Source organism: Cetorhinus maximus, chromosome 1 (genome assembly GCF_964194155.1).
Source record: "Cetorhinus maximus chromosome 1, sCetMax3.hap1.1, whole genome shotgun sequence".
NCBI classification, from domain to species: Eukaryota; Metazoa; Chordata; class Chondrichthyes; order Lamniformes; family Cetorhinidae; genus Cetorhinus; species Cetorhinus maximus.
Genome location: NC_135879.1, coordinates 63,965,558 through 63,991,969, shown reverse-complemented (window position 1 = coordinate 63,991,969; position 26,412 = coordinate 63,965,558). Strand labels below are relative to the sequence as shown.

Genomic DNA, 26,412 nt, shown 5'->3' with positions numbered 1-26,412 from the left:
GGAAAAAATCTAACTTTGAGAAACTGATATATTTACATTGCATGATAAGGAAGAAGCAGTTGTGCTTTGTGTGCTGTGTAATTGGTCCCATTTATATTGTGGTATTTATGATTCTACTCCACCAGCTAGTCGACCTGTGCAAATATTGTTTTGAGATCGAGATGCTGGCTGCTGGTCCTCCCCTGATTGGAATGGGTCTATATGTGCTGGTGATGGGAAACCACATCATTAGCACGAATGGATGGGGTGATGGCTGTTACAGCTAGCAACAAAAAATGACATCTATCATCTATTTTACAGAGGATATTTAGCAAAAATGCAGTTAACTCCCTCAGCTTCACAAAATCTGAGACTTTTTTAACCTGAGTAGTTAAAAAATAGATTGAAAAGCATTTTATCTTTAAAGTACTCTGAATTTTGGAATTCAGTTTGAATCTGATGTAACCATATTTTCTGTTAATGCAACAACCAAATGCCAGCCCAGGAATGCATATTATATGTGATTGGATCTTGTGCCTAACTTTATATATGTGATTTAATACAGCCTCGTGCCCACAATCTTAAGCGTGGTCATATTATTTAACATTTTAATTTGTTGAACTTTGCAAAACCATTTTAATTCCAGTTTAGCAAAATATTCCTATTGCCCCTGCAGCCGTAAATGGCTTCAGAACAGTGATGCGTAATTTAAATTGTTCAGTTCCCTTTGATAAGTTCCCTACTACTCACTCCCACAAGTTTAATTTTCAATATTGCTGCTTAAGTTGTTTTAGTGCTGCTCTTTGTTCACCATAGCTGAAGAATACTTTTCATTAGGCCTCAATTTCTTAGTGCTTCAGAGTATTCTTTGCAAAAACGTTGTACTTTGTGTAGATGAAGTAAAGAGCAGCGATAGATGAAAGATGGCAGATAATGGGAGCAAAAAGGAAGTTAATAAACATGGAAGAATTAAGGAAAAGCACAAATTCAAATGGACAAAAATCTAAAAATGGACAAATCATTTGCACTCAAGTTTTGAAGTGAATTAATTTTTCTGTGGATTATATGAGTATGACTTTACAAGTGAACCTACCACTTTGCTGAAATGACTTAATCATAGTTCATTTCAAAAATGATCAAATTGAGCTATTGAAACCTATTGACTTATAGAGTGCTGTTCACATCCCCAAAGACTAGTGCTTTACTGCTATAAAACCCTTTTGAAAATATGTGCACTATCATAATAAATGTGACAGCCGATTTGCACATCGTAAGATCGCACAGATAATAAGATAAATAAGCAGTTAATCTTTTCAGTAATAGTGTTTGAGGGAAAAGTATAGGCCAGAACACCAGGAAATAGTGGGGGATCCCTTCATGAGAGAGAATCTGGAGCAAGGGGATACAATTTCAGAATGAGAGGCCTCCCATGTAAAACTGAGATGAGGAATTTCTTCTCTGAGGATTGTTAATCTTTGGAATTCTCTGCACAGACAGATTTTTGATAAACAGAGGAGTTGAGGGTTATGGCAGGCAGAAAAGTGGAGTTGAGGCCATGACCAGATTTTCCATGATCATCTTGAATGGTGGAGCAGGCTCGAGAGGCCAAATAGCTTAATCCTGCTCCTATTTCTTATGTTAATTGTCCTGCTCTCTTTTGAATCATGCCATAAGTTCCTTTATATTCAACTAAATAGGCAAGCTGTGCATTGTTAGAAATTCTGAATGGTGGAACCTCTGACAGAACAGCATTCTCTCAGTTCTGCACTGAAGTGTTAAACTGAATCTTGTGCCCAGGGGAAAAATTTTCCCCCCATTGAGGGGGGAAGTGCAGGAGCGGGCGCTGGCCGATCGGTGCCGCCATTTTAAGTGGGTGGGCCAATTAAGGCCAGCCCAGAGTGACGTCCGCCAGGACCTGTGCGGGTGGGGGTGGGGGAGATTCCCTCAGCTGGGAGTGCGCTCTTTTGTGCATGTGCGCAAAAGAGCGCTCTGATCTCCCTGAGGCTAAGTGCTGCCCCAGGATCAGCTCAGAATTAAAACTTTTAAGGCAAATGTTTAAAAAATTTCCCTGACATATCCCCTCATGGGACACTGTCACATGAGTTGGGACATATCCGTCACTTTAACTCAAACATTTATTAAATATTTAAAAACCCTCATGAAACCTCATTCCGCCCGTGGATGAGGTTTCATGTTTTTACTTAAGCCCGCCAGGGCTCCCAGCCTGGCTGCCAACCCTAAGGTTGGACGGGCAGCCCTGTTTTATTGTTTTATTAATGGCCTCAATAGGCCGTTGACAGGTTGGCGGGCGCACAGCTGACTCGGCTACGCCCCCGCTGACCTGAAAATGGAAATGACACGGGGTGACGTCGGGAGTTCCGCCCGACATCATCCCGCGTCATTTTATGCGTCGGCGAGCGGGCCCTGGACCCTGCTCGCCAACCTAAAGATCCTGCCCCAGGTCTTTGGAGTGGACTTTGAACTTGCAATTTGATTCAGAAGCAAAAGTTACTACTGAACCAAGTGATAAACACTGCTTATTTCATTGAAGTGGAAGAGTTGATTAGCATAGCTTGATGCCTATAAGGAACAACATACCCTTGGAGGTGTTTTATTAATCTTGCCATTTTAACTTTGCATTGATAGTATGAGATTGACATTGGAGTGAAGTGGTTTTTGGCTTCAGACTGAAGCTACATTTGCATGCAAGTCAGGTGGAAAGGCAAAATCTTATCCCAAAGTGCAGTGAAACTGCCTCCTCTAGGAAATATCTCTTTCCTCTGTTTATTCGTAAGGCCCTGATATGATGATACTTATCTTAATGCTACAGTTATGTATCCAAAAGCAAAATTTAGCTGATGTGGCTTACTTTAACGCTTCCTTCTAATCAACTGAGAATTGCTCGCATTTGCAATCCAATTAATTAAAAACAGCTACTTTAAAAATTGTCATGGAAGGATAGGAATATACTTAGTGGATTGGGAGTAATGATAGTGATATAAGCTGTTGAATTTCTCGATCTAACAGTTGAAATTACAGTTGGAACCAGCATTGATACACAACTCAAGAAAAACAAATTGATTTAAAAAAGCAAACCATTAATAAAGGATAAATTAGCATTTCCCTTGATTTCTGGAAATATGCCTTTAATTGAGGTAAACAATTCTGTACAATTTGAACAATAAAAACAGAAAATGTTGGAAATATTCAGCAGGTCTGGCAGCAACAATGGAGAGAAACAAAGTTCGTGGTCCAGATCTTCCGGTCAATGGCAGAGCAGGAGCGCATGCATTGACCATGTTCAAAAGTGTGACCTTATCTTTTTACACTGGACCTTCCTGTCTTGACTGCATGTGGATCCACAGTGAGGTGAATCAGGAGACTTTGCAGTGAGGTGCAATTCCAACGATGCCATCCTCCCTTTCACACAGGAACTGCCTTCAGTTTAGTGAATTTTACAGTTTTAAATATACCTGTCATGTCTTTTTAATATTAGGTACGCCCACCCAACACAGCTTAGCCCCGTTTCCTGAAACCCCAAAATTTCTCACCCAGTCTGTCTCGCGATCCTGCTCACCCTTGACACTGCCATTCCCCACCTGACACTCCTTACCCCCCCGCACCCCTGACACTGCTCATGTTGCCCCCTCCTGAACTGCTGAAAGTGCTCAGCCCTCAAACCCACAACCCTGCATACAACCCTCTGTTATGGCACAGCCGATGGTAAAGGCTGAGCTGCTTAAATCCCAAAGGGAAACTTGAAACAACTGCCACAACAGTTTTGCGACTTGTATAAATTTTGAGATGTGTGCCTTGAATTCAGTAATAATAAGACCAGGAAGTCTTATAGGTTTCTTACAAAACTAAATTAAACCTTTATTAATAGAAGAAATTATTTTAAGTACACACATAGATCTACAAATTACTAGTATGATAACTTCTAAATCCCCTAGTTAATCTAGCTCCCAGTTATACTCTCGTTAAGGCAACAGTAAGACACACAGATTTTAAAAGACCCAAGCAAAGAAACACGATACCCTGAACAATTCAATTCAAGGTTTTGGCGTAGATGCTGGAGGTGTTTCACACTTGTGTTAGATCTTACAGTGCCTTCCCTTACACACATCCTTCTCTCCTTTATCCATATTCCCCCTTTGAATGCAAATTCCCATTCTTTCACTATATCTTCGGACTTTACCTTTCTAATAATAAAAATCTCTCATAGTACGAATTTTACCAGTAATCTTTGGGAAAAATAAAAGCACTGTTTCTTAACACCTCCTGGCTAGATGAAACATTTCCCCCCTTCCTTTGAATCAATCTCGTCTGGTTTATTTAAAAATGCGAAGGTTCCCTTTACACCTGTGTTTACTGTCTTAACATTTCAAACCTTCTGACACATCAAAGCCTTCAGATCAGCTGCCTTTAACTTAATTAAGTTACACACACACACACACACACACACACGTAGACACAGACCTCACTATTACTCTACTTTAGAATAAATTCCAATAACATTATGAAAAATGTTATATCTTCCCAGCAACCCCTGACACTGCTCTTCCCCCCCTCACCCCAGCGTGTGGGATGGCGGTGAGCTGTGTCTGGGGCTGGGGAGTAAGCTCTGTTGAGGTTTTGGGGTGCGGTTGAGCAGTGTCGGGACATAGTGTGCATTGTTGGGTTGCAGGACGGGAGTATCGGGAGCATGAGCAGTTTTGGGGTTTCGGAAGGTCGTGTGCAGTGTTTCACTCCTGCTCGGAATAGTACAAAAAGGTACCAGGCAAACGGCCCAAATTTACATATTTACAAGTCCCAGGAGTGAACCGGAAGTTCCGGGTTCAAGAATATCCTGGCTCCCCAGAGCTTCTGATGCCGTTGCCAACAACTCCACATTTGTCACTATTTGGTTTCGACGATCTGTGCCATTGTTTCAGGTTGGTGACCCTTTGTCAAAATTGGAAGTGCTTAGTGATGTAACAGTTTTTAAACCAGAGAGGGAAAAATGGAAGGATGAAGAACATTAACTCTTCAGCTACTTCATCAATTACCTTTCCTTCATCATAAGGTTAGAAGTGGTGATGTTCATTGATGATTGAACAATGTTCAGCGCCATTTGCAACTCCTCAGATACTGAAGCAGTCCATGTCCATATGCATTAAAGTTTGGCTGTTAAGTGACAAGTAACATTTGTACTACACAAGTGGCAGGCAGTGACCATCTCTAACAAGAGGCAATCTGATCAACCCCGCTTCATGTTCAATGGCACTACTATTGCTGAAACTCCACCATCAACATCCTGGGGTCATCGTTGACCAGAAATTTAACTGGAGCAGCCATATAATACTGTAATTATAAGAACAATTTCGAGGCTGAGAATTCTGTGTTGAGTAACTCACCACCTGCAAGTTCCCCTCCAGATCTCACATCTTCCTGAATTGGAACTATTTCATTGTACCTTCAATGTCATTGGGTCAAAAACATGAAAGTTACTTCCTAAAAGCACTGTGAGTGCACCTTCACAACATGGACTTTAGCAGTTCATGAAGCCAGCTGAACACCATCACCTCGAGGGCAGTTAAGGATGGGCAACAGATACTGCCCTTACCAGCAACGTTAACATCCCATGAACAAATAAAAAAACCATTCTCTGCAGCTGCTGTCAGACCTGATGAGTGTATCCAGTATTTTCTGTTTTTATTTCAGATTTCTGGTATATGCAATACTTTGCTTTTGTCTTCCATTTGAACAATGATTGGCTTTTCGCGACAGAAATTTGTCAAGCTATGCTGTTCAAGCGTTCATTTATCTCTAACCTTAGCTATCAGTCTATTAAAAACATTTTTTTATGGATGATATGGTCATATTGCTGCAGCAGGTTTGAAGTAAAGTATGCCTCATGCTGCAGACTCGTCAACATTGACTTGTTTGCTGCTGTTACTTTTCCAAAATACTTTCAGGGCATTGTTTTCCCATTTACACTATGACTTGATGTGCTGCATCCTGAAGTACAATTTTCCTTAGAGTGCATTTAAGTACACTGGGGAAGCAGCCAGGAATGTTAAGTCCTGTGTTCCATGTTTTATACCTGTGTATATCTAATTTGCCCACAAGGAAGAAAGGATTATTAAATGTGAGAAATATAGAATGTTATAAAGTTCTATTTATCAACATTGCCACCATGATACGAGCATGCTTCTTTGGAATATGCTTGTCTAGTTTTTGTTTGATTCTGATTTATTTCCCGTTTTCACAAGGGTGCTACTTGAGCTCCTGATAGTGTACAATCTGGAATTATTTTACCGACCAATACAGGAAACTACAATACTTGATTAAAAATCAATTTTAAAACTGACAAAATTGGATTTTAGACTATTCTAGTACAAAATTTTACAAAAATTCACTTCTGGTTGACGTTCTTTTAGGTTTGTATGATTTATGTTTATTGAATATTTTCTGTTATCTCTTGTTTGTGATTCTTCATAAATGTCATTTATACCATGAGCAGACTTTTTTAATGACAGATACTGTTCCTGGCGGTTTCAATGGATCTTTTGAGGAATTTTCATAGTCTTAAACTGGTTTAAATTATCTCTATAAAAAATTAGGAGTTTACATAATTTTGGCAGGGGTGCTCTTGTGGGAGCTTTTTACTATACTATTTGAAGAAAGCCAGCTGAACAACACTAATTAATTACAAGATCTCTCATCACTCCTCTAAATAGATATTGAAATCACACTAAGCCATTGAGCACTACTATTGATTTTACATTACAATTGACATGTTTTAATTATTGTTTTACCTGTGTGATGCAGTGATATTAGCATGTTGGGGAGAACTGAACAATATATAAAACTTGTGCAATATTATTCTATCACATTTGAAAATTGTATTAAAGGTATTTAGATTTTTTAAAAAATTTATGTAATCTAACTATTTCAGGAAATTAATTTGTCAACCCTTAACTGAAGTGAAGATCAGGAAGAAACCTTGATCTTCAAGATCACAGTATGCTGGAGCATTTGAATGGACCATTTAACTCCTTCAGGCTCCCAGTGTCAACCACAATTAATTACAAATATTGCACAGTGGGGTGGAATCTCTGTACGATGCATTGATCGTTTGTCCGATCATACAGTCAAAATCCATACAAGGGTAATACTCTCTCCGTGCTGCATCAACAAAATGCCTGAGCCCCAACCCAAGAGGAACATACAGTATTGCACAAGTGTGATATATACACTTCCCATATCAGTTCCCTCTGTGGCATTGAGAAGATTGCCATTCAAAGCTGACTCATCTATGCAGAACTAATTTGCCTAGTCATCCAAGATGATGAGACAAATCAGCTTGGATGTTCAGGATAGAGTGTGAACACATGATTGACAAACAGCCATCAGTAAAGATAACTGCATCCTCATCTAACTGCTCTGCGGTCATTCATGATTTCATACCCTTAAGCCCAGGTGTATGCTTATTTTCTCCATGATATTTCCATAGTATACCATGCTCAAAAAGTAGAAGTTTATTATTTTGGAAAAAGCATTAATTCTGGGAAGACAAACAGACATATCTTGTAGACAAATTGATGTTTTTGTTTTGGGTAAATATTTGATTTTATCCATTAAGCATGTGATGTTGCTCTAATTTGAGTGCATTGGATATATTTTCTAATTTTTAAAATTGTAAATTCATAAGGTTTTGAGTTTTTTTGTCAACTGATGTATATAAAAACAAGAAAAGTAATGCAAACTGAAAAAGCATTACTCTAGATTTTAATTGAAGTTATGAAGAAATACTTTAATTGAGGAAAAAGAAGCTTACACCAGATAGTTTCATTTACTGTAATTGTACAGTTGTTTCACTGATCACTTCCATGAAGATGTTCAATTTGGAGCATATGGACTCTAGCAGGAAAGGGTTTATTGAGGGTTAATGGAAAATAAGGGATAATAGCTGGCGTAAGGCTTAAAAGGCTATCAAAAATAAATTATACAGAATCATAACCATCTAATGAAGTTTCTCTGCTATGATAGATTGTAAATCATTTATATGTTGAAAGAATTTGTTCACTAGCTCCTGCTTCAGGCACCAGTCAAAATTGCAGTTATGAAGAGTGAAAAGCTTACTCTTATTCTCCTGGCAGCTTTGGGTCTTTTTATATACTAACTATACGGATAGAGCACCGACATACAAGTGTTATGAATTTAAAATGGCTGGGCCATATTGTTGGCAGTAAGAGGAACTAGATGGACCTGTCATCCACTGGATATTGGTCTTGGAAGAATTACCATAGTGCTAGCTTGTGCGCTGACCCCTGCTCCAATATATTTTTCTATATGTAGGTTCCTTACACTTTTATGAGATTTGACACCAGAGATGAAAGAACAGGGTTTTTTTTTCAAAATGCCACCCACTGCCTCATAAATCTAATTCAGTGCAATTAACATTAGAAAGCATGTTTTTTGAATACCTCATGTCTAGAATAGTTTGAGTGCCAACATTTCACTTAATACCTTAGAAAAGGTAATCTGTTTGTAATACCAAGAGTTGTGATATATTGAAGGTGGATCACATGTAATGAATTTACTAAATGCTTCGGAGCAAATTAATAACAAGTAAACGGGTGTATTGGTAGCAAGAGTGACCTTATACATTAACGCTTTCTTCAAACAATCATATTGTGATTCAAAACTAAGGTACATATTTGGTCATATATACTGAAATATCTGTACCCCATACACCACAATTGTGTTGTTCACTGATGGAGTCATATTTTGTGCAGCGCTTCTATAAATGCACTATTCTCCCTCTTTATCTCCAAGTTCCAGTCATCTGACTCATTGGATTTATTTCTTTTTGAATAGATTGTTAATATAGTGGGAGAAATTTTTCCCCTTGATCGTCATACTTGTGTACCATTAAATGGGTATGCAAGGCTCTTGCCTGGAACCCGTTTATAAGTGCATAAGCACAACAATCACAGAGAAAGCTTTCCTGCAAAGAATACCATGGAATCATAGATTAGGAAGCACAGAAGGAGGTAATTTGACCCGTCAAATCTCTGTCAGCTCATTTGAAGAGGAATCTAGTTAGTTCCAATTTCCTTTTGAAGGCTATTATTAAATCTGTATCTATCACCCTTTCAGGCAGTGCATTCCAAATCCTAACCATTCATTCTGTAAAGTTTTTTTTTAATCGCATTGAGCCCCGTTCTTTTGCCAATCACCTTAAATCTGTTCCCCGGGTTATTGACTCTTCAGCAATTGAAAACAGTTATTTTTATTTAATCTATCTAAACCCTTCATGATACTGAGTACCTTTATGAAACCTGTACTTAGCCTTCTCTAGGTCAATACACAGTAACTATAATCTCTCATATCTGGAGCCTAAAGTGTCTTGGATAGAATTGGACACAGTACTCCATCTGGACTAGTGTTTTATTAGGTTTAGCATAATTTGGATTCTATGCACTATATCTCTGTTTTTAAAAACCCAGGATCCTGTATATTTAACCAACTAAGTTAGCCTATCCTGCTACGTTCTAAGATTTGTACATAACACAAAGAACTGAGGGTGTTTTCGGACTCTTTAAAACAGTGCCATTTATCTTGTATTGCGTCTCCTCATGTATCACCTCACACTTTTCTGTGTTGAATTTCTTCTGCATTACAGCTGTGACCACACTTCAAAAGTTGAGTATCCCAACATTTACATTTGCTGAAGCTTTGGCAAAGTCCGCCTCCTTGATGCATGCTGTTGCAAAATACTCATTTAGTACCTCATTAAGTCTTCTGTTTTCATTGTTACAGCACGTTTTGGCTCCACTAACAATCCTTTTACCATTAATATACCTACAGAAGATACTTTGGATTATTTTAGCTAGCCACCAATCTACAGTAAGTCCTCGATTAAAGTTGTCGTTGCATTTCTGAAAAGTGCAACTTTATGCAAATCAGAAACAAAAACAGAAATACCTGGAAAAACTCAGCAGGTCTGGCAGCATCGGCGGAGAAGAACAAAGTTGACGTTTCGAGTCCTCATGACCCTTCAACAGAACTAAGTAAAAATAGGAGAGGGATGAAATATAAACTGGTTTAAGGTGGGGTTAAGCAAATCAGGTTTTTCCCATTAAAACCAATGTAAAAGCTGAAGTTAGGTTCTGTAGGATTTTTCTCATCAGAAAAAAAGCATTGAAACATATCCTCTAGATGAAATACTTTACATTGCTATATTAGTAAATTAAATAATTTTAAAAATTAAATAAATTTAAAAATATAAGCAAAATATGCTAATTATCTGCTTACCTCCTGCTTGCTGAACCCCCCACTCACTGCCTATCCTGCTTGCTGAACCTCCTGCTTGCCACACACCCCAATCTCTGACTTTCCCCCTCACTGATTGTCCAGCTCCTGGCCTCTCCCACTCCCCCACCCTACCAGTCGCTTCAGACCCTTCCTCTTGCCGACCCTCTGGTTTATGGCCTTTCTTGCTCCCTGACCCTTGCAGGTGCTGCGGACCCTTCTTCTCGCTGAACCTCCTGCTCCATGCCCCTCCCGCTTCCCCCTCCTGAACCCTAGTTGTGAGCGAGGGCCCTGGAGGTAAGCAACAAAAGGCAAGAAGAGCAGCTTAGATTTGCAGGAGGTAAGCTGCAAGCCGGAGGGTCGGCAGCAAGAGTATTTGTGGTTTTTATACTCGGTGCTTTTTAAATTCAGCCTGATTTTCCCTTGAGTAGCGTAGGCCCCATTTTTTTGTTTCCTCTTACTTTTTAACTCCGCCATCCTGGAACTCTGGCTTTGATTGTCCCCTCTCTTCCTGGTCATGGCAAAGTACCTTGTTTGTAGCCCAAACATATATTGGAATAATCCAAGGGAAATGCCACCTCAGCTGAAATTAGAAACTATTAAGGGAACATATACTATATCCAAAATGGAGAAACCCAACAGAGGGGTATATTTGAGATGTATGAATTCAGTATATATTTACATATGGGTAAAAGGGGCCATTTTAATTCTTTTCTTTTATTTATAGTCTTCTGGCAAATTGTATACCAATCCTGTAACATTTTTATACCAGCTTATAGGATGGTAGTCCACACTAGAGAGTTTTATGGACTCACATGACCCATACAATGATTGGAGCCATTCTGAACCCACTGGAGTACCCACTGAATGCCAAAACAGAATTCAGAACCAGAGCTCCAGTCTTCACTCACTAGGGCTGTCTGAAAGGCAGGTCAAACCCTGCACCTTCTACCACTGCTCTGCTATCTGTAAGCTAAAGGCTTCCTCCCTGGTTTTATGCGTTATCTATGACCAAAATGCTTCCAGAATTTCTCCTTCAATATCAGCTCTCAAAAGAGAAGATTCTCTTGTGCCAGATTTTGGAGTTTGCAACAGAAGTTTGGAAAGTTATGATTGTCTCTTTCAGACAGTTTTTGGAGTAGTGCTTCATTGCAGCCTGCCCTGATCAGCCAGACTTCAACCAACCATACAATGGTCATTGGCAGCTAGACAGTTTTAAATATATTTGAATGTCACGGGTGCCCTCAGTGATTGGTGTTAGATGTTTTCATAGGTAGGACTGGGAAAGAGGTTCTGCTTAGAGAGTATGAGCAGCTAGGGGCTAAATTAAAAATCAGAACCTCAAAGGTGGTAATATCTGGATTATTGCCTAACTCACAAGCAAATTAGAGTTGGGTAAATAAGATTAGAGAGTTAAATGTGAGGCTAAGAGATTGGTGTGGGAGAAATGGGTTTCAATTCATGGGCCACTTGACACCAGTACTGAGGAAAGAGATCAGTGTGTGGCAGGAAGAGGCAGAGCGTATAAACTTGAGTGCACCAGCAGATAAGGCTAGAGGTTGCGAAAATAATAAAAGGACAGAATTAAAGGCACTCCATCTGAAGACACGCAGCATTTGCAACAAGTTAGATGAATTGAGGGCACAAATAAAAGTAAACAGGCATGATCTAATTGCCATTAGGGATACCTGGCTGTAGGGTGACCAAGGCTGGGAACTGAATGTTCAAGGGTATTCAGTATTTAGGAAGAATAAAAGTGGGGTAGCGCTCTTAATAAAGGATGAAAAGGATAAGTCCATTAGTGAGAGAGAACCTTAGATCGGAAGATCGAGATGTAGAATCAATTTGGATGGAGCTAAGAAACAGCAAGGGGCAGCAACCATTGGCAGGAGTTGTTTATAGGCCACCAAACAGTGGTGGTAATGTGGAGCACAGTATAAATCAAGAAATTAAAGGTGCATGTAACAAGGGACATGTAACAGTAATAGTGGGGGAGTAAAATCTACATACAGACCGGGTAAATCTAATTAGACCTCACCCTTTTTTAAAATAAAATATACAGAGACATTGCTATCTCTGGAAAAAAAAAAATCAAACTGGACAAAGACCTAAAGTGGCTGAATCTATGTCTGTGATCCTGAACAAAAGAGGCTACCAGGCAGTATCGGGAAACTCGCACATCGTTTTTTTTAAAATTCTTTCATGGGAAATGGGCATTACTGGCTAGGCCAGCATTTATTGCCCATCCCTAATTGTCCTTGCTTAAGAGATAAGCACATTGCTGTGGGTCTGGAGTCACATGTAGGCCAGACCAGGTAAGGATGGCAGAATTCCTTCCCTAAAGGACATTAGTGAACCAGATGGATTTTTTTGACAATCGGCAATGGTTTCACGGTCATCCTCACTTTTAATTCCAGATATTTATTGAATTCAAATTTCACCATCGCCATGGTAGGGTTCGAACCTGGGTACCCAGAGCATTAACCTGGGTCAGGAAAGGAGGGAGAGAGAAAACTGGGAATTACAGACCTGTTAGCCTGACTGCACCAGTTCAAGAAGGCAGCTCTTCACCACTTTCTCAAGGACAATTAAGTATGGGCAATAAATGCTGGCCTAGCTAGCAAAGCCCACATCATTTGAATGATGTAGCAGGGAAAATGCTAGAATCTATCATAAAGGATGTGATAACTGGACACTTAGAAAATTGTGGTAGGATTAGGCAGAGTAAACATGGATTTATGAAAGGGAAATCATGTTTGACAAATCTGTTGGAGTTTTTTGAAGATGTAACTAGCAGAATAGAGAAGGGGACACCAGTGGATGTGGTGTATTTGGATTTTTGGAGGGCTTCGATAAGATCCCACACAGGAAGGTTAGTAAACAAAATTGGAGCACATGATATTGGGGGTAATGTACTGGCATGGACTGAGAATTGGATAATGGATAGAAAACAGAGTAGAAATAAATGCGCCATTCTCAGTTTGGCAAGCTGTGACTACTGGGGTACGGCAAGAATCAGTACTTGGACCCCAGCTATTCACAATCTACATCAATGATTTGGATGTGAGGACCAAATGTAATATTTCCAAGTTTGCTGATGACACAAAACTAGGTGGGAATGTGAGTTGTGAGGAGGATGCAAAGAGGCTTCAAGGTGATTTAGACAGGCTAAGTGAGTGGGCAAGAACATGGCACGTGGAATATAATGTGGAAAAATGTGAAGTTATTCACTTTGGTAAGAAAAACAGAAATGCAGAGTATTTCTCAAATGGTGAGAGATTGGGAAGTTGATGTCCAGAGGGACTCGGGTGTCCTTGTTCATAAGTTACTGAAAGCTAACATGCAGATGCAACAAGCAATTAGAAAGGCAAATGGTACGTTGGCTTTTATTGCAAGAGGATTTGAGTACAGGAATGAAGAAGTCTTTCTGCAATTATATAAAGCCTTGGTGGGATCACACCTGGAGTATTGTGTATAGTTTTGGCCTCCTTACCTAAGGAATGATATACTTACCATAGAGGGAGTTCAACAAACGTTTACCAGACCGATCCCTGGGATGACAGGTTTGTCCTATGATGGGAGATCGAAGAGGCTGGGCCTATACACTCTAGAGTTTAAAAGAATGAGAGGTGATCTCATTGAAGCATACCTAATTCTTACAGGGTTGGACCCAAATAGCCCATGCTTGCAAAACTCAAAAAACAGTGTCCAACACTAGATGTAATTACGCGATTGGACAACATTTGCTAAATAATCCTCAATGTGCTAAGAATTATGCTGACAACCAATTTAAGGTTGTCAGCCAGGCTTGCAGTGTAGCGTATTTGCATGTACAGGAAGCTATATATATATTAATACACAGGGCCCCGTGCTTTGCAGACAGAACACGTACAGCCAGTTTCAGCTAAACAAAACAAGTGACAGCCATTCGCTGGCTCACTCCTCAGGGCAATGCTGTGGCCAATCAGGGTTTAGCTGCTTGGTTAACTTGGCAGTTAACTGTTAGTCACCATCAGTGATGCATTCTCTTGCCAACCAATCAGCATCCTCTTCACATACAGTATAAATTGATGTTTTCCCCTTATATTGATATTCTTGCTGGTGTCCTGATGAATGCAAGATGAAAATCGTGTCTCTTTTTTCAGCAGTATTCAAGTTCTGTCCTACCAAACGACTAAAAGTATTAAATGGTTATGAAATTTTGGGTCGTGTTGCCACTTCTAGAATACTTACTTTTTTTTTGGAAAAACGGAGAGATAAAAAGGTATGAGCTAAAGCCTTACCAACTGGTGATGCTAAGTTACCACTTGGCCTGCTTCGTGTTAAACCTTCAGCCTTAGACTCTGATTGGCCTATGGGCTATTTTTGGTACATCAGAGCCAGAAGTCAAATCTACAGTAAAAATGTATTTCTCTTCTCTCAGCCTCCCAAACCCCATAAAAGTCAGTTTAAAAAAAAAGTTACACAGACTGAGCAAAGTGTGCATTGTGAGCTTTCAATTGTTATGAAGCCAACCTAAGTTGTGTGCTGAGCATCGTATTGTTTAAAATTCAGGTTTTTATCTTAATGCTCAAGATAACTGCAACTAATCTGTCTTTATGCTGAATTGTCAACTATGAAATTAACAATGTAAAAAAGACTTGCATTTATATAGCACCTTGCACAATCTTAGGAATTCCCAAAGCACTTTACAACCAATGACTTTTTTAAAAAGTGCAGCCACACTTGTAATGTAGGGTAGATTGTGCCAGTAGTTTTAAAAAGAGTTAATCTTGATGTTTTGAAATGAAGAGTATCTCTACCGGAATTGTGGTCCTCTTATAAACAGCATAAGAACGATTGCTTTTTATGATGGTCTCAATGTTTGCACAGAGTGGCTGCCTGAGCTGTCCAATTTTTTACTGCTGCTCATGACTCCCTAAGGAGTTCTCTGTGTGACTTATGGGCACATAACAGACAGGATTTCCACTGCAATCCCCACTTCTATCTGTGAAAAGTGCATTAGGTGCAACTTCGCACAGCTGTTTTTTTAAAAAAACATTTTCGATCCTTATATACACACAACACTAATATTTATCCCACATTAGAATTGTTATTTCCTTTCTGGTTGCAATAACTGGTTCAGTAAGACCTGCTGCATTGATAAATATTTCATACAGCACACAAATGAGGTTTTAGTTGTGATAAGATAACCTGTCAGTATGCTTCGTGTGGTGAAATGCATGCTGGGTAGACACTGTTAGTTAGATACACACTGAACGAGATGCAGTGACTGTTAAAGGTACACTGAAACTGGTTGCTTCTTTGCTGATCTAGATGCTTCTAGGGGTTTAGATGTAGCAACCGTCCCCCCACTGAGGAGATTGCAAAGGTTAGGAAAAAGAAATCTAATGATCCTTTTCTACACTGAGCGAAGGAGGATTGCACAAGTCTTAGTGCCTACTGGGAAGGGTAGCTGGGCTGATTAATCTTTATTATTGATTGGAATGTGCAGGTAACATCTCAGTTAAAATTCTCTCCTTGTAGAATGCTGATAAATATTGGTTAGAAAGTAAATTCATTCTCACTTTATTTATTGAGTCTAGAGCTCACTGTGTTTATGAATGGTGAATAGGTGGTGCTGTTCTTTTGTCTTTGTGTATATCTTTATAATTTTTTAAATAAATACTTCAGCTAATAACAGACTCTTATATCTCATTTGCAATTTGTATTAGGCACTAATCACTAAAGCCAGGTCTGTCATGAGGAACTTCTCATTTTGTAGATATTTGAAATGAAATGTTTTTAGTATCATGCCATTGGCAAACATTTTTAGAAATGCTTGTGGAGCATTTTGAGGGGCACAAAGTAGTGTCAATAAAGCAGTTGGAATGAAAACAGCAGTCTGTCGTTATATTCGGTGAATGTGCAGGTGCATCTGTTTTGTGCCATTTTAGCAATGTGAATAGGTTTTGTATGTTGAGTTTATACAGATTAAATTGTCACAAATACTTAACTGGAAAATAAAGTTGCATCTTATGCAAAGAGGAATAAAGAAGCTAATTTAGCTAAAACAACAAGCAATACTATTCTCTTTTTATCCAGAGTACAAAGAACAAAAGTTTTATCAGGTGAGTCATAATGGATCTTTTTAAAGTGAAATTGTGAAAACTTGTGCAAAGTATGCTAAGTTTTCTGAAAAGTATTGCCATTCTTTTTTAACAGTTGCCATGGAAGCAAATGATTCATTAGGCATGATCAGGATTTATTTATGACTGTGTGACATCCAAAGCTAAAATTTTTGATGTAGTTCATTAATATATTTGAACTCATTCATTTTTTTCAACCGTATGTTGCTTAGGTACTTTCCCTAGCATATTGCAACTTGCACAAAATGCTGGATTTTGTGGTGGCAGAATAATTGTATAGGAAACTGAACACACTCATGACAAGAAGGATTGAAATGGAAAAAGATTTAATTTCAGAATCTAACAGCATAGTTTTCTTTTGGTATAATAAGGTTGCAATGATGGATCACTTAATTTTTCATGCTGACAAGTTAAATTTCACATTTATCTTGCCCTGGGCAAGTACCAATATTTCATTGGACCCATCCCCAGGTGGATCACAATTGTGTTTTCAGGCTGCCTCCACCTAACTAACTAACTAGTAACTTTTGTAAGCTATTTTGTTAATAAAACATGAGCTTACTGCAAATCTGTATTCTGTACACCACAAATTGAGGAAGTTGGTTATAGCTACTTTTCCCCATGTGGGACTATACACATTCTAAAGCCATAATTTATGGTGCATTATTTTAATGTATAATTTTCTTATTTGAAAGATAGTTAAAGTTTCTGGATTTGTGTTAAAATGCTTTCATAGATCCGAGTTTATCCTAAGGTATGCAGGTTCAGTATCTTTATGATTATTATTTGTATCTACCTAGCAAATTGTAGGAGAGCTGTACTGGGTATACATTATCCACCACTGAAAGCCAAATGTTTAATACTGCTTTATGTGAACGCTGTATCATAGTATTAAGTGATATTTGATTGGGGTAAATATGGTAAGCTTTGAATCCTTATCCTTGGTGTTCCTAGGTGCTGTACTCAACATTCAGGTAAATTAATTATTAATGTAGTTGAAAGTGACACTGTGTAGCAGATATTGACACTTCCATTCTCAAGTACAGAAGGCTTTCTGTCGGTACGTAGAATTAGTAGAATGAAATGTTTACAATTTTCTTCATACATGAGAGGTTTTATTTTAGAAAATGCTATAAAAAGTGGAAGTTGAACTGAATTGTTACCTTATCAGATGAGCATTTATTTCCAATATATGGGGTAATATTTTAACATGTACATAAATTGAAATCTGATCACATCTTTCCTTTGAAGCATAGGAACAAAAAACAGGTTCACCATTTAAAAAAATCATTTTCATAAATGACAGTTTCAACTAGTTCCTTTGTCCAGGGAGGAGTAAAGTCACTATATCTGAGCTATACAAACCAGGATGATCCAAGGTTTGTGTTAGCTGACCTCAGTGGGGTTAGTTATAGGGGATATTACAATTGGTCACAATATCATAAGATTAGGAAGAGAAACATTTGTTTGGCTGTTACTCCTTATTGCTAAGTCGACATCCTTGCTCTGAGTGTACGTGTGGATGTCTTGCAAGGACAGGATCAGCCGTAACTTGTAATGCCTTCCATACTTGGATAGCCCACCAGCGCACACTGTTGCAGTTCAAGCCATGAAAACTAGTCACATGGTAAGGTGCTGGAGGGCAACAGTTACCTGTAGAGCAAGTTGATACCTGGAGATGAAGGGAACAACATTGTAGAGAGAAACGAAAGAAAGTGGCAACAGTGAATAAAAACTTTTTGGGTGGGTTAACTAATAATTCTATGCCAGCACCTGCATTTCAGTTATTAAAATGGAAAGATATAGTTGAAACGTTTGTACACAGAACGTAATTTAATCCATAATAGTATTAGTTTTATCATGAAATGTCAATTAATGCAAGCCCTTTAGAGTAGACTTTGCTATGAACTTATTTCTGCGAAGACTTATTTAACAAGTAGAGTGGAACTTCTATTATCCAAACTTCAATTTCGGCATTCCCTATTATCTGGCAAGATTTTCTCTGGACCAAGTCTTAGCAAAGCTCGCAAATATTTTTTGTTTTGTATGTTATCTATGAAAAAGATATTTAAATTGTACTTGCCTTTATCCCTGTGTTTAACCCACTACTGTACTGTATGATTAAAATCTTAGACCATAAATGTTATTAACCAAACATTAACAAATAATTAGAACAACATTTGCATTTACTGCAATGTTATGTAATACAGAAAGAAATTGCTTTAATTTTATGTTATATCAACTTAAAACCAGTGAACACCTTGGTTAAAAACTTGTACAAGTGTGACAGTGGAGTGTAATTTTTAATTTAATCTCATCTCCTCTGTTCTCAGGTTGCAGCAACTTGTACACCATCTGCCAATCTAGTAAAGGTTCAGGAAGTAGCAAGCTGGCTGTTGGAAATGAACCAGGAATTGCTGTCTGGGGGCAGCAAGAGACGTCGAACTGGAGGATCCCTCAGAGGTAATGCCTCATTGAGTCATAGGGAGGAGGAGCAAATGAACAGAGTGGTGGAGGAACAAGAGGGGCACTGTGTAAGGAATGCTGATGGCAGTGGTCCTGAGGCAAGCAGCAGCACCAGTGATGAGGCCCAAGTTGCTACAGCAGAGGAAGAAAACAACAACCAAATCACAGTAGCGGCTGAGGAAGAGAACAAAGAAGAGGAACAAGAAGATGGTGAAGAGGAAATGGACCAAGACAGTGATGATTTTGAACAATCTGACAGTAGTAGAGAAGATGATAGCACAAATGGAAATGATGTGACCGATCAAAATTATAACATTGATGTTGCCATCCAACAACCACTAGCACTGTTAACTAAGAACCAGGTAAGTAAGGATTTCTTTATGATCATTAAGATCTGAACTGAACATATATTAATGTTTTGTAATCAATCAGATTTATGGTATAATGCAATTCTATAAAAAGTTAATGACAAGCCTGTTCTGCTCACCTATGAGTACAGTTGTAAACCTATTGCAAATAGGTACTGATGGAGTAAGGATCAACTCAGTAATATTTATATACCAATATGCTGCAAAACAGGCTATTTCTTTGGTCTAAGGTCGCAACCTTTTTTAGCTGAAGAACTTTTTTTTTAAAATTGCCTAAAATAAAAACACTTGAGATGCAAGACGGAAAAAACTAAAGAATGGAATAAAGGCATAAGGATACCTAAAGAGGAAACAATTGTTTATTGAGAATCTGTGGAATATTATGCACTTATTTGATGCTGTGAAAAGTCATTTGCATTAATTTCTCCCTGAAGCTTAAGAATGACCACAGTTTTTACTGAATTTCATGTAATTTCCATCTCGTGTATAGGGCGAGCAAAAATACGGCTTCTACGTCCCAGGAATAGGTAAAAGTCGTTATTTTTGTTTTTAAAGTTGAACCTTGATGCTAGCCAAACCTTAAATTTGCCTTTGGCTTGATCAACTTTTTCCTGGAGAATCCTGATGACACGTTTTCTTTCACTTCCTGTTGAATCTTTGAACTTTGTTAGCTTGCTACAATGTTTAACTGCACTGTTTCATTTGAACATGTTGGATTTAAAAAATTTAAAATTGAATAAGATATGATTACAGTTAAACCAGATCTTGGATTAATTAATGCAATGATGGCTAGAACCAGTAAAAAGTCTTCCTTTAGCTGCTGGGGTAGATTGAATTGCACACGCAGGTAAGAAAGAATGAGTCCTCTAAAATACTACTCAATTTTTCTGTTTCAAAACGCAGTTATAAAATAGCCCAATAGGAGCAAAAACATTGATGACTAAATGTTACCACATCATTATAACATGGTAATATGAACACCATTAAATGGAAGCCACAAATGAGATGTTTAAGCACTGGATGTGATTCCGGAGTTGCAGGTTGTTAACTCCTGGTTTAGGTGCAAGAATATTAAATATTAATATCCGCATTTAACAGATACTGATTAAAGTAACTTCCTACTGACCTGTTTTCACACACTGTTATTGCTTATGATGTATTTACTGGGAAATGCTAATTTGGTATGTACAATGTATTGATACTTCAATGTGTAGTGATTTAAATGGTTTCCTGTTTTTTCTTGTTGTCGTTTGGTATATTGCATTACTGAAAAATGTATTAAATTTGAGATATAAGCATGGTCAGATGAGCCATTGGGCAAAATTCGCACTTAACTAAACAAAGTATTCTTGGTTTCCGTTCAAAGGAATGAAAACTGAGTGCACATAGAAAAGGATTTTGGAATATTTATAATAAGTATTCACTTGAGTGAAGTTGATTGTAAATACAACCCAAGTTATTTGACATCTGACAAATGGTTTTGTTTTGTGTAGTACAGTTAAATAACCACCTTCTAATTTAGGATTGGGCATAGTAATGAAGAACATCACATGACTGTGCTTAATTGTCTGGGGAATCCTGGGCATATAATTGTTACTTCCCAAAAATTAGTGCCAAATCATCTTCTGTTACGGGTAGTTCATAATCAGTGAATCATCTAACCCTAATTGCTCCTTTACTGATTCCACTCCACATTCAATAAATTCCTTCAAGTTGCATGCCTGCAGTACAATGGCTAAATCACTGTATCTTTATCTTTTCAGGCTTTTTGGGTCAACAAAAATCTTCTTTCTTTCAATTTTCAGTTTCCTTGTGTTTCTTATGCCTTAAAAAAAACTCTTATTTCCTCTTGGTTTTCATAGCACAAGCCTTCCTTAATCCTTTAAAATTCTTCATTTTATTATCTCTTCTGATCTTAAATAGAGCTCCCAGATCTCCTCCATTGCTAAAGCAGCTTCCAAACATCTCTCTTTTCCTTTCCATGCTGAACACATTTCCCCTCAACAAATTTTAACTCCTTTTCAAATTCAAGTCTTGAATATTAGTCCCATATCTTGGGTGGAGAGAAGGAATCTTAAATTCATTTTGTTATATTTATTTAATTGTTAAGGGTGAAATAAATGCTAGAAGAAGCAAATCAACTGAGAGCTGACCCATATGATGTCTGGGCTTTAATCTCTATATTCCTGGTGCAACTTTTCATATCTATGTTATTGATGCTACTGTAGTCCTTGTATCTGTAATTTTTTAGTTTTTCCTTTATAACCTTCAAATACATTGTGCAGCACTGGCCTGCTCCTCCACTTCCCTACAGTGTTGAAATACACTGAACACTGTCTCCTTTTCTTAACTCATTCCTTCCAGATTAAAATTGTAGAATTCTTTCCCTCCCATTAGTCTACCTTTCCTTCTCTTGCAGTTTTTATGGTTTAAAATTCAAGCTTGACATCACAATCACCACTTCCTGCTTTATCTCTTAGTCTTGCATAGTGGGCATCGGCCCCTTTGCCTTGATTTCTCAAAGTAAAGCAGTAAATCTTGCTTTAATATGTATCCAATATATTTCAGTGAGGGGGTGGAAATTAGTATTACATGTTTACATCAACCAAAGCAGACAAAAAAGTTGCGATGTAGCTCTACGTGCTGCAACAAGATAGGAAAGGTATGTGAGAACGGGTACCTAAATGAACAAATTTGAATAAAAATCCTACAGAAAACAATAGCTTATTGGAACTAATAAAAGAAATTGCACAATCATATTAAAATGGTGATCAGAAGGCACATGGAAACCTGAAAAAGCACACTTATTGAAGCTAAGCATAACAGTTTAAAAAGTAATCTTTCAGTACCAATGCAAAGAACTTAAGATTTTTGCTGAAACCCAGGACTGAAAGTGAAACAAGGACCTACAACTAACTAATGATTAATCCAGTAATATTCATTCCATTTTTGTTATCCTGATGATGGCAAGTTTGTTCAGCCATTTGAAGGAGAGCAGTGTCACAGTGGTAGACTGTAGATAAGCAATGTTTTAAGTGTGAATAATGACAATTATGATAAGAAATGATCATCAACAGTCAGTCGAGCATGATGTTTGTAAGCCTGATCCAATACAGTATCAACTTTATTTGTGCAAGATTTGAAAAATCTTCAAGAGGAAGAGATAAGGGCATAGTTGCAAAGCAATGGTATTTTCCAAAATTTTGGAAAGCAAGCTTAGAGATAAGATAGAGAAGTGAGACTGTATTTTTTTGAAGAGGCAAAGCTGGCAACTTTTAAAAAGATACGGTCATGTTAGAAGTTAGCTATGGGCACTGGACTGACAAAAGGGAAGTTAGGTTATTGGGAGCCGTAAAAGGAGGGGATAATGGACCAGATTGTATGTTTCACAAATGAGATTAATGTAAATAGAAATGGGAGTGGGGCTCATGTTTAAGATAGATTTATTGCCTGCAGTGTGGCTGGAGGAATCATTTGGTGAAGCAGGATTTAGAATTGTTCCTACACTCTGAGGTGACATTGGAGTTGTAATCTCATTTAACTATGGAAAGTGAAAATATGTTACCACAAAATGTCAGTGGACAGCAAGGTCAGTTGCTACTATGTGTGGTCGAGTTTCAGGTCATGGAGAAGGTTGTTGTATTAGGTGACAGTGGGAAATTGTCTGAAATCTGAGGGACTGAGGGTATTGAAGGTGAGATAGAGATTTAAGGAGTTGATTGAGGTGTTGATGCTCTATGTGTAACAAGCCAGAGGAGTGACATCTTGGAATTTAAAAGACACATGTAAGGATAATTTTTCCAAGCATGCAAAATGAGAATAAAGCAGTTGGAGACAGTTGTTTATATGTAGAATGGAGTTGAGAAATTCGAAAGTTTGGAGAATTTTGGATTCATGGCATGTCATGCAACAAGAATCCTTACAATTCATGGTTAATGAAGAAAGATTGTGGGCGCTAAGAGTAGAGTTCAGCATGGCTCAGGTGAAGTGTAATTCAGAATGTAACAATAACTGTCTTTTTAGATGGAACTTTAAAAAAAATCAGGTATAACTGTTGGGTGACATTGTGTAATAGGTTCTGCTGGATGATTAGAAAGCTCCTTATTGGGAGAGAACAAGTCAAATTAGACAATTAAGCACTTCCTGTCTGCAACCACAATTTTCTACAGTGCGGTAAGGATAGCATGGAACCAAGTTAAAAGCAATGCTATTGTACCTTTCTCCCCCTCAAAAAATCTTGTCATTGCCGGGCCCGGCGCGAGTTGGTGACTCATGAGCAGATAAAAAGCGGGCCTTCAGAAAGGCCCATTTGAGAGGTTGGTCATCAACGGTGCAGTCCCTGTGCCCTAGGAGACATCATTGCTTTGTCAGTTGAGTGTTAAAGCTGTAAATGTTGTCCAACTGTTAGATGACCCTGGGAAGGATGGCCCATCGTGGGCTTTCCCTATGACAGAATTGTCATTATTGCTGCCTAATCAAAGTGTACTCTACTGAACCACTGAAAGCATGGAGTGAGTTCTCAGGAGACAGCCACGAGGTGGCATTGGCTTGCCATCATTACCTGGTACAGATATTATACAGTCATGTGGTTAGCTGCCAAGACTCAATGGGTGGATGAATGGTGAACAGTGCCATGCTCATTATCCCATCTGCTTGCCCTCTTGCCACCCACCTGTCAGGTTGTGCCCACACTATTGACCCTTGACCAGGTCCCTCACAGCTGCACACTGTCACGGCATAACAGTGTGGCTAAGAGGGGGAAACTAGTGGGGCTGTCAGTGGTTGTGGAGCACAGCATGCTACCTTGGAGCCACAGCCCCAATTAACATGGCATTGAGCATTTGCACAAAGCCATTTTCTCCAGCAAACCTTAACAATAATAATCAATGATTATTGTTAAAATGATTAGTGCATGCAAGCGCACAAAAGTTAATGAGAGCATTGTAATCCAAATGGCTCATGACCCTTTTCATCTTACCATTTTATTCATAGAATGTTACGTAGAGGAGATGTGGGGGAAGGGATGGGTCCAACTGCCCCACGGTTTTCTAATCAGGATCTTCAAGTTTTGGTAGAAGTCCAGAAGAGGAGACCAGTTTTCTATCCTGCTGGCTGGCATAATGCACCTGCAGCAACCAAGAAGGCCTGGATTCAAATTGCAGCTGTGGTGAGCGCAGCAGGAGACCATCCACACTCATGGATTCAGTGCAGGGAAAGGTTCAAAGACGTGCGTTCAGCAAGGTGAATAGCTTGGCTCATCCACACAGAGGTCCAAGGGAAGGGTCACATCTGCTTGCTGAAGCTAGGGTGCGAGACATGGCACATGCCTCAATGCTGAAGCAGAGATTTGCATATGTAAGCAGCTCATATAGGTATGCAAAGAACAGATGTGAATGAGCACTGTGATGTACAGAAGCAGTGAAGAGCAATAACCCTCCATGCACTATATATCAGGCTAACATAAATTCATGTTGTTGTTGCGGTAATAAAGGGTGTACAATGCCACAGAGATGGCCCAGACCCTGGGTGAGTCAATCTGGTTGGGACGCATCTGTTCCATTGAACAGAAGGCCATGGATGGAGATTGCCAGGATGCCTGACCCGGGTGATCGTGAATCGCCTTTAGCAGGTGATAAAGGCGATGTTGAAATCACCTTGCTGGTGGAGGTCATACTGTCACTTCGCTGAGCACAATGGGACATTGGCATGAGAGAGAGCGCAATGATGGGGTTGCGTTATACGGGCAGCGCAAGCATGGTTAAAGCAATGGCTTGCACCTGAAAGTGCTTTCATAATGAGCATGCACCTGTTGGGTCCTCTTTCAGACTCTGGCCTCTGCATCTCTGCAGGGACAGCAATGGTCACTGGCACATGTGCGGTGGATGGAGACTCTGGCATAGGGACTGAGGAGGTGGAGGAGGGTTGAGGTGCTGAAGAGCTCTCAGTGCCTTCTCCCTCCTCGATGACCTGCACAACCCTGAATTAGCCGTCAGGTGGGGTTGATGGTGCTGGCCGCTGGTGCCAAACCTAAATAAATAAATTGTCACCTTTATTTTTGTTCAGTGCTCGCTGTTTATATTTTCAACTGCACAATAAAGCTGCCTAAAATGTGGCTGTACTCGAGCACCAATGTTTCCTGTAAGTTGCACAGCTGGGCAGCAATCTGGATGCCCCCACGCAGGTCGAGCACAAGGTGGTCATTTAAATTAGCGCATGTGTGTGGGAGTGCAAAAAAAATTAGAGGTGGTGCAATTAAATGAACAGGCCACACACAACAACAAAACAATTGGAGACACATTGATGAGCACTGTAGAAATGTAGCAGACTAAATTAAAAGTAATCAATGATTTGCGGTGCAATGTGTCAAATGCCAAAGGTAAAAGCACTATATACAACCTTTGTTTCGACAAGGTAGCCCACAATTGACCAAATAGTAAAATCCAATAGCGGCAATTCATGTTGAATCAGATAGGATTGTCCACCTATTTGTGGGTGTAGTTTTTGTCTATTTCCTGCTGATACTCCATTGTACAGAACTTCAGAGGGCATGTTTTACATGCAGTCAGTCAAGTTTGTTGTTTCAGTCCAAGGAGATAAATGTTCGAGAAGTTGGTACAATTAAACAAATTTGTGAAGCAAAATCACCCTAAGAACTACGTACGAACATAAGAGCCCCTCTCTAGAATAAAATGTTGAAAGCAGTCCAAAAAGCACAGCAGCTTTGAACCATAAAAGGTTGAATGCATTAAAGGCTTAAACAGATACATCTTTCGGTTTTGAGCTTTTGTCTTTATTTTGCAGTACTTCCTTTAAAAAATGGGCAAATATTTCTGAGGGGAAGCAGCTATCTCATCCCTACTGGTTACATTGTTTCTCAGAATTATGCAAACACTCCTTTTTATGGATATGCACGTTGTCTCTGCAAACAATTGATTTAGCATCAATTGCCATTTGCGTAAGAGGGATCCAAACTTCAACAATCCTATGTGTATATAAGTGTTTCCTAATTTCATCCTGAAAGTTCTGGCTGTAAGATTTAGACAATGCCCCCTGGTACTAGACTCCCCAACCAGTGGAAATAGTTTATCTTGATCTACCCTACCTGATCCCTTTAATATTATGAAAATGTCGATCAAATAACCCCTTAACCTTGTAAATTTCAGGGGATA

At 38.9% G+C, this 26,412-nt stretch overlaps 1 protein-coding gene across 9 annotated transcripts in view; it reads left to right on the top strand.

Moving 5' to 3' along the window:
- Nucleotides 1-26,412, top strand: part of fbxw7 (F-box and WD repeat domain containing 7) — a 424,910-nt gene that overhangs the window by 197,301 nt on the left and 201,197 nt on the right. For 8 of the 9 annotated variants that reach the window (XM_078541316.1, XM_078541306.1, XM_078541293.1 and 5 more), the window contains one exon: nucleotides 18,743-19,237. The exons of the other annotated variant lie outside the window; for it this stretch is intronic. In XM_078541316.1, coding sequence (XP_078397442.1) covers nucleotides 18,743-19,237 — 495 coding nt within the window. The remainder of the gene's footprint in view (nucleotides 1-18,742; nucleotides 19,238-26,412) is intronic. 9 annotated transcript variants of the gene reach the window in all.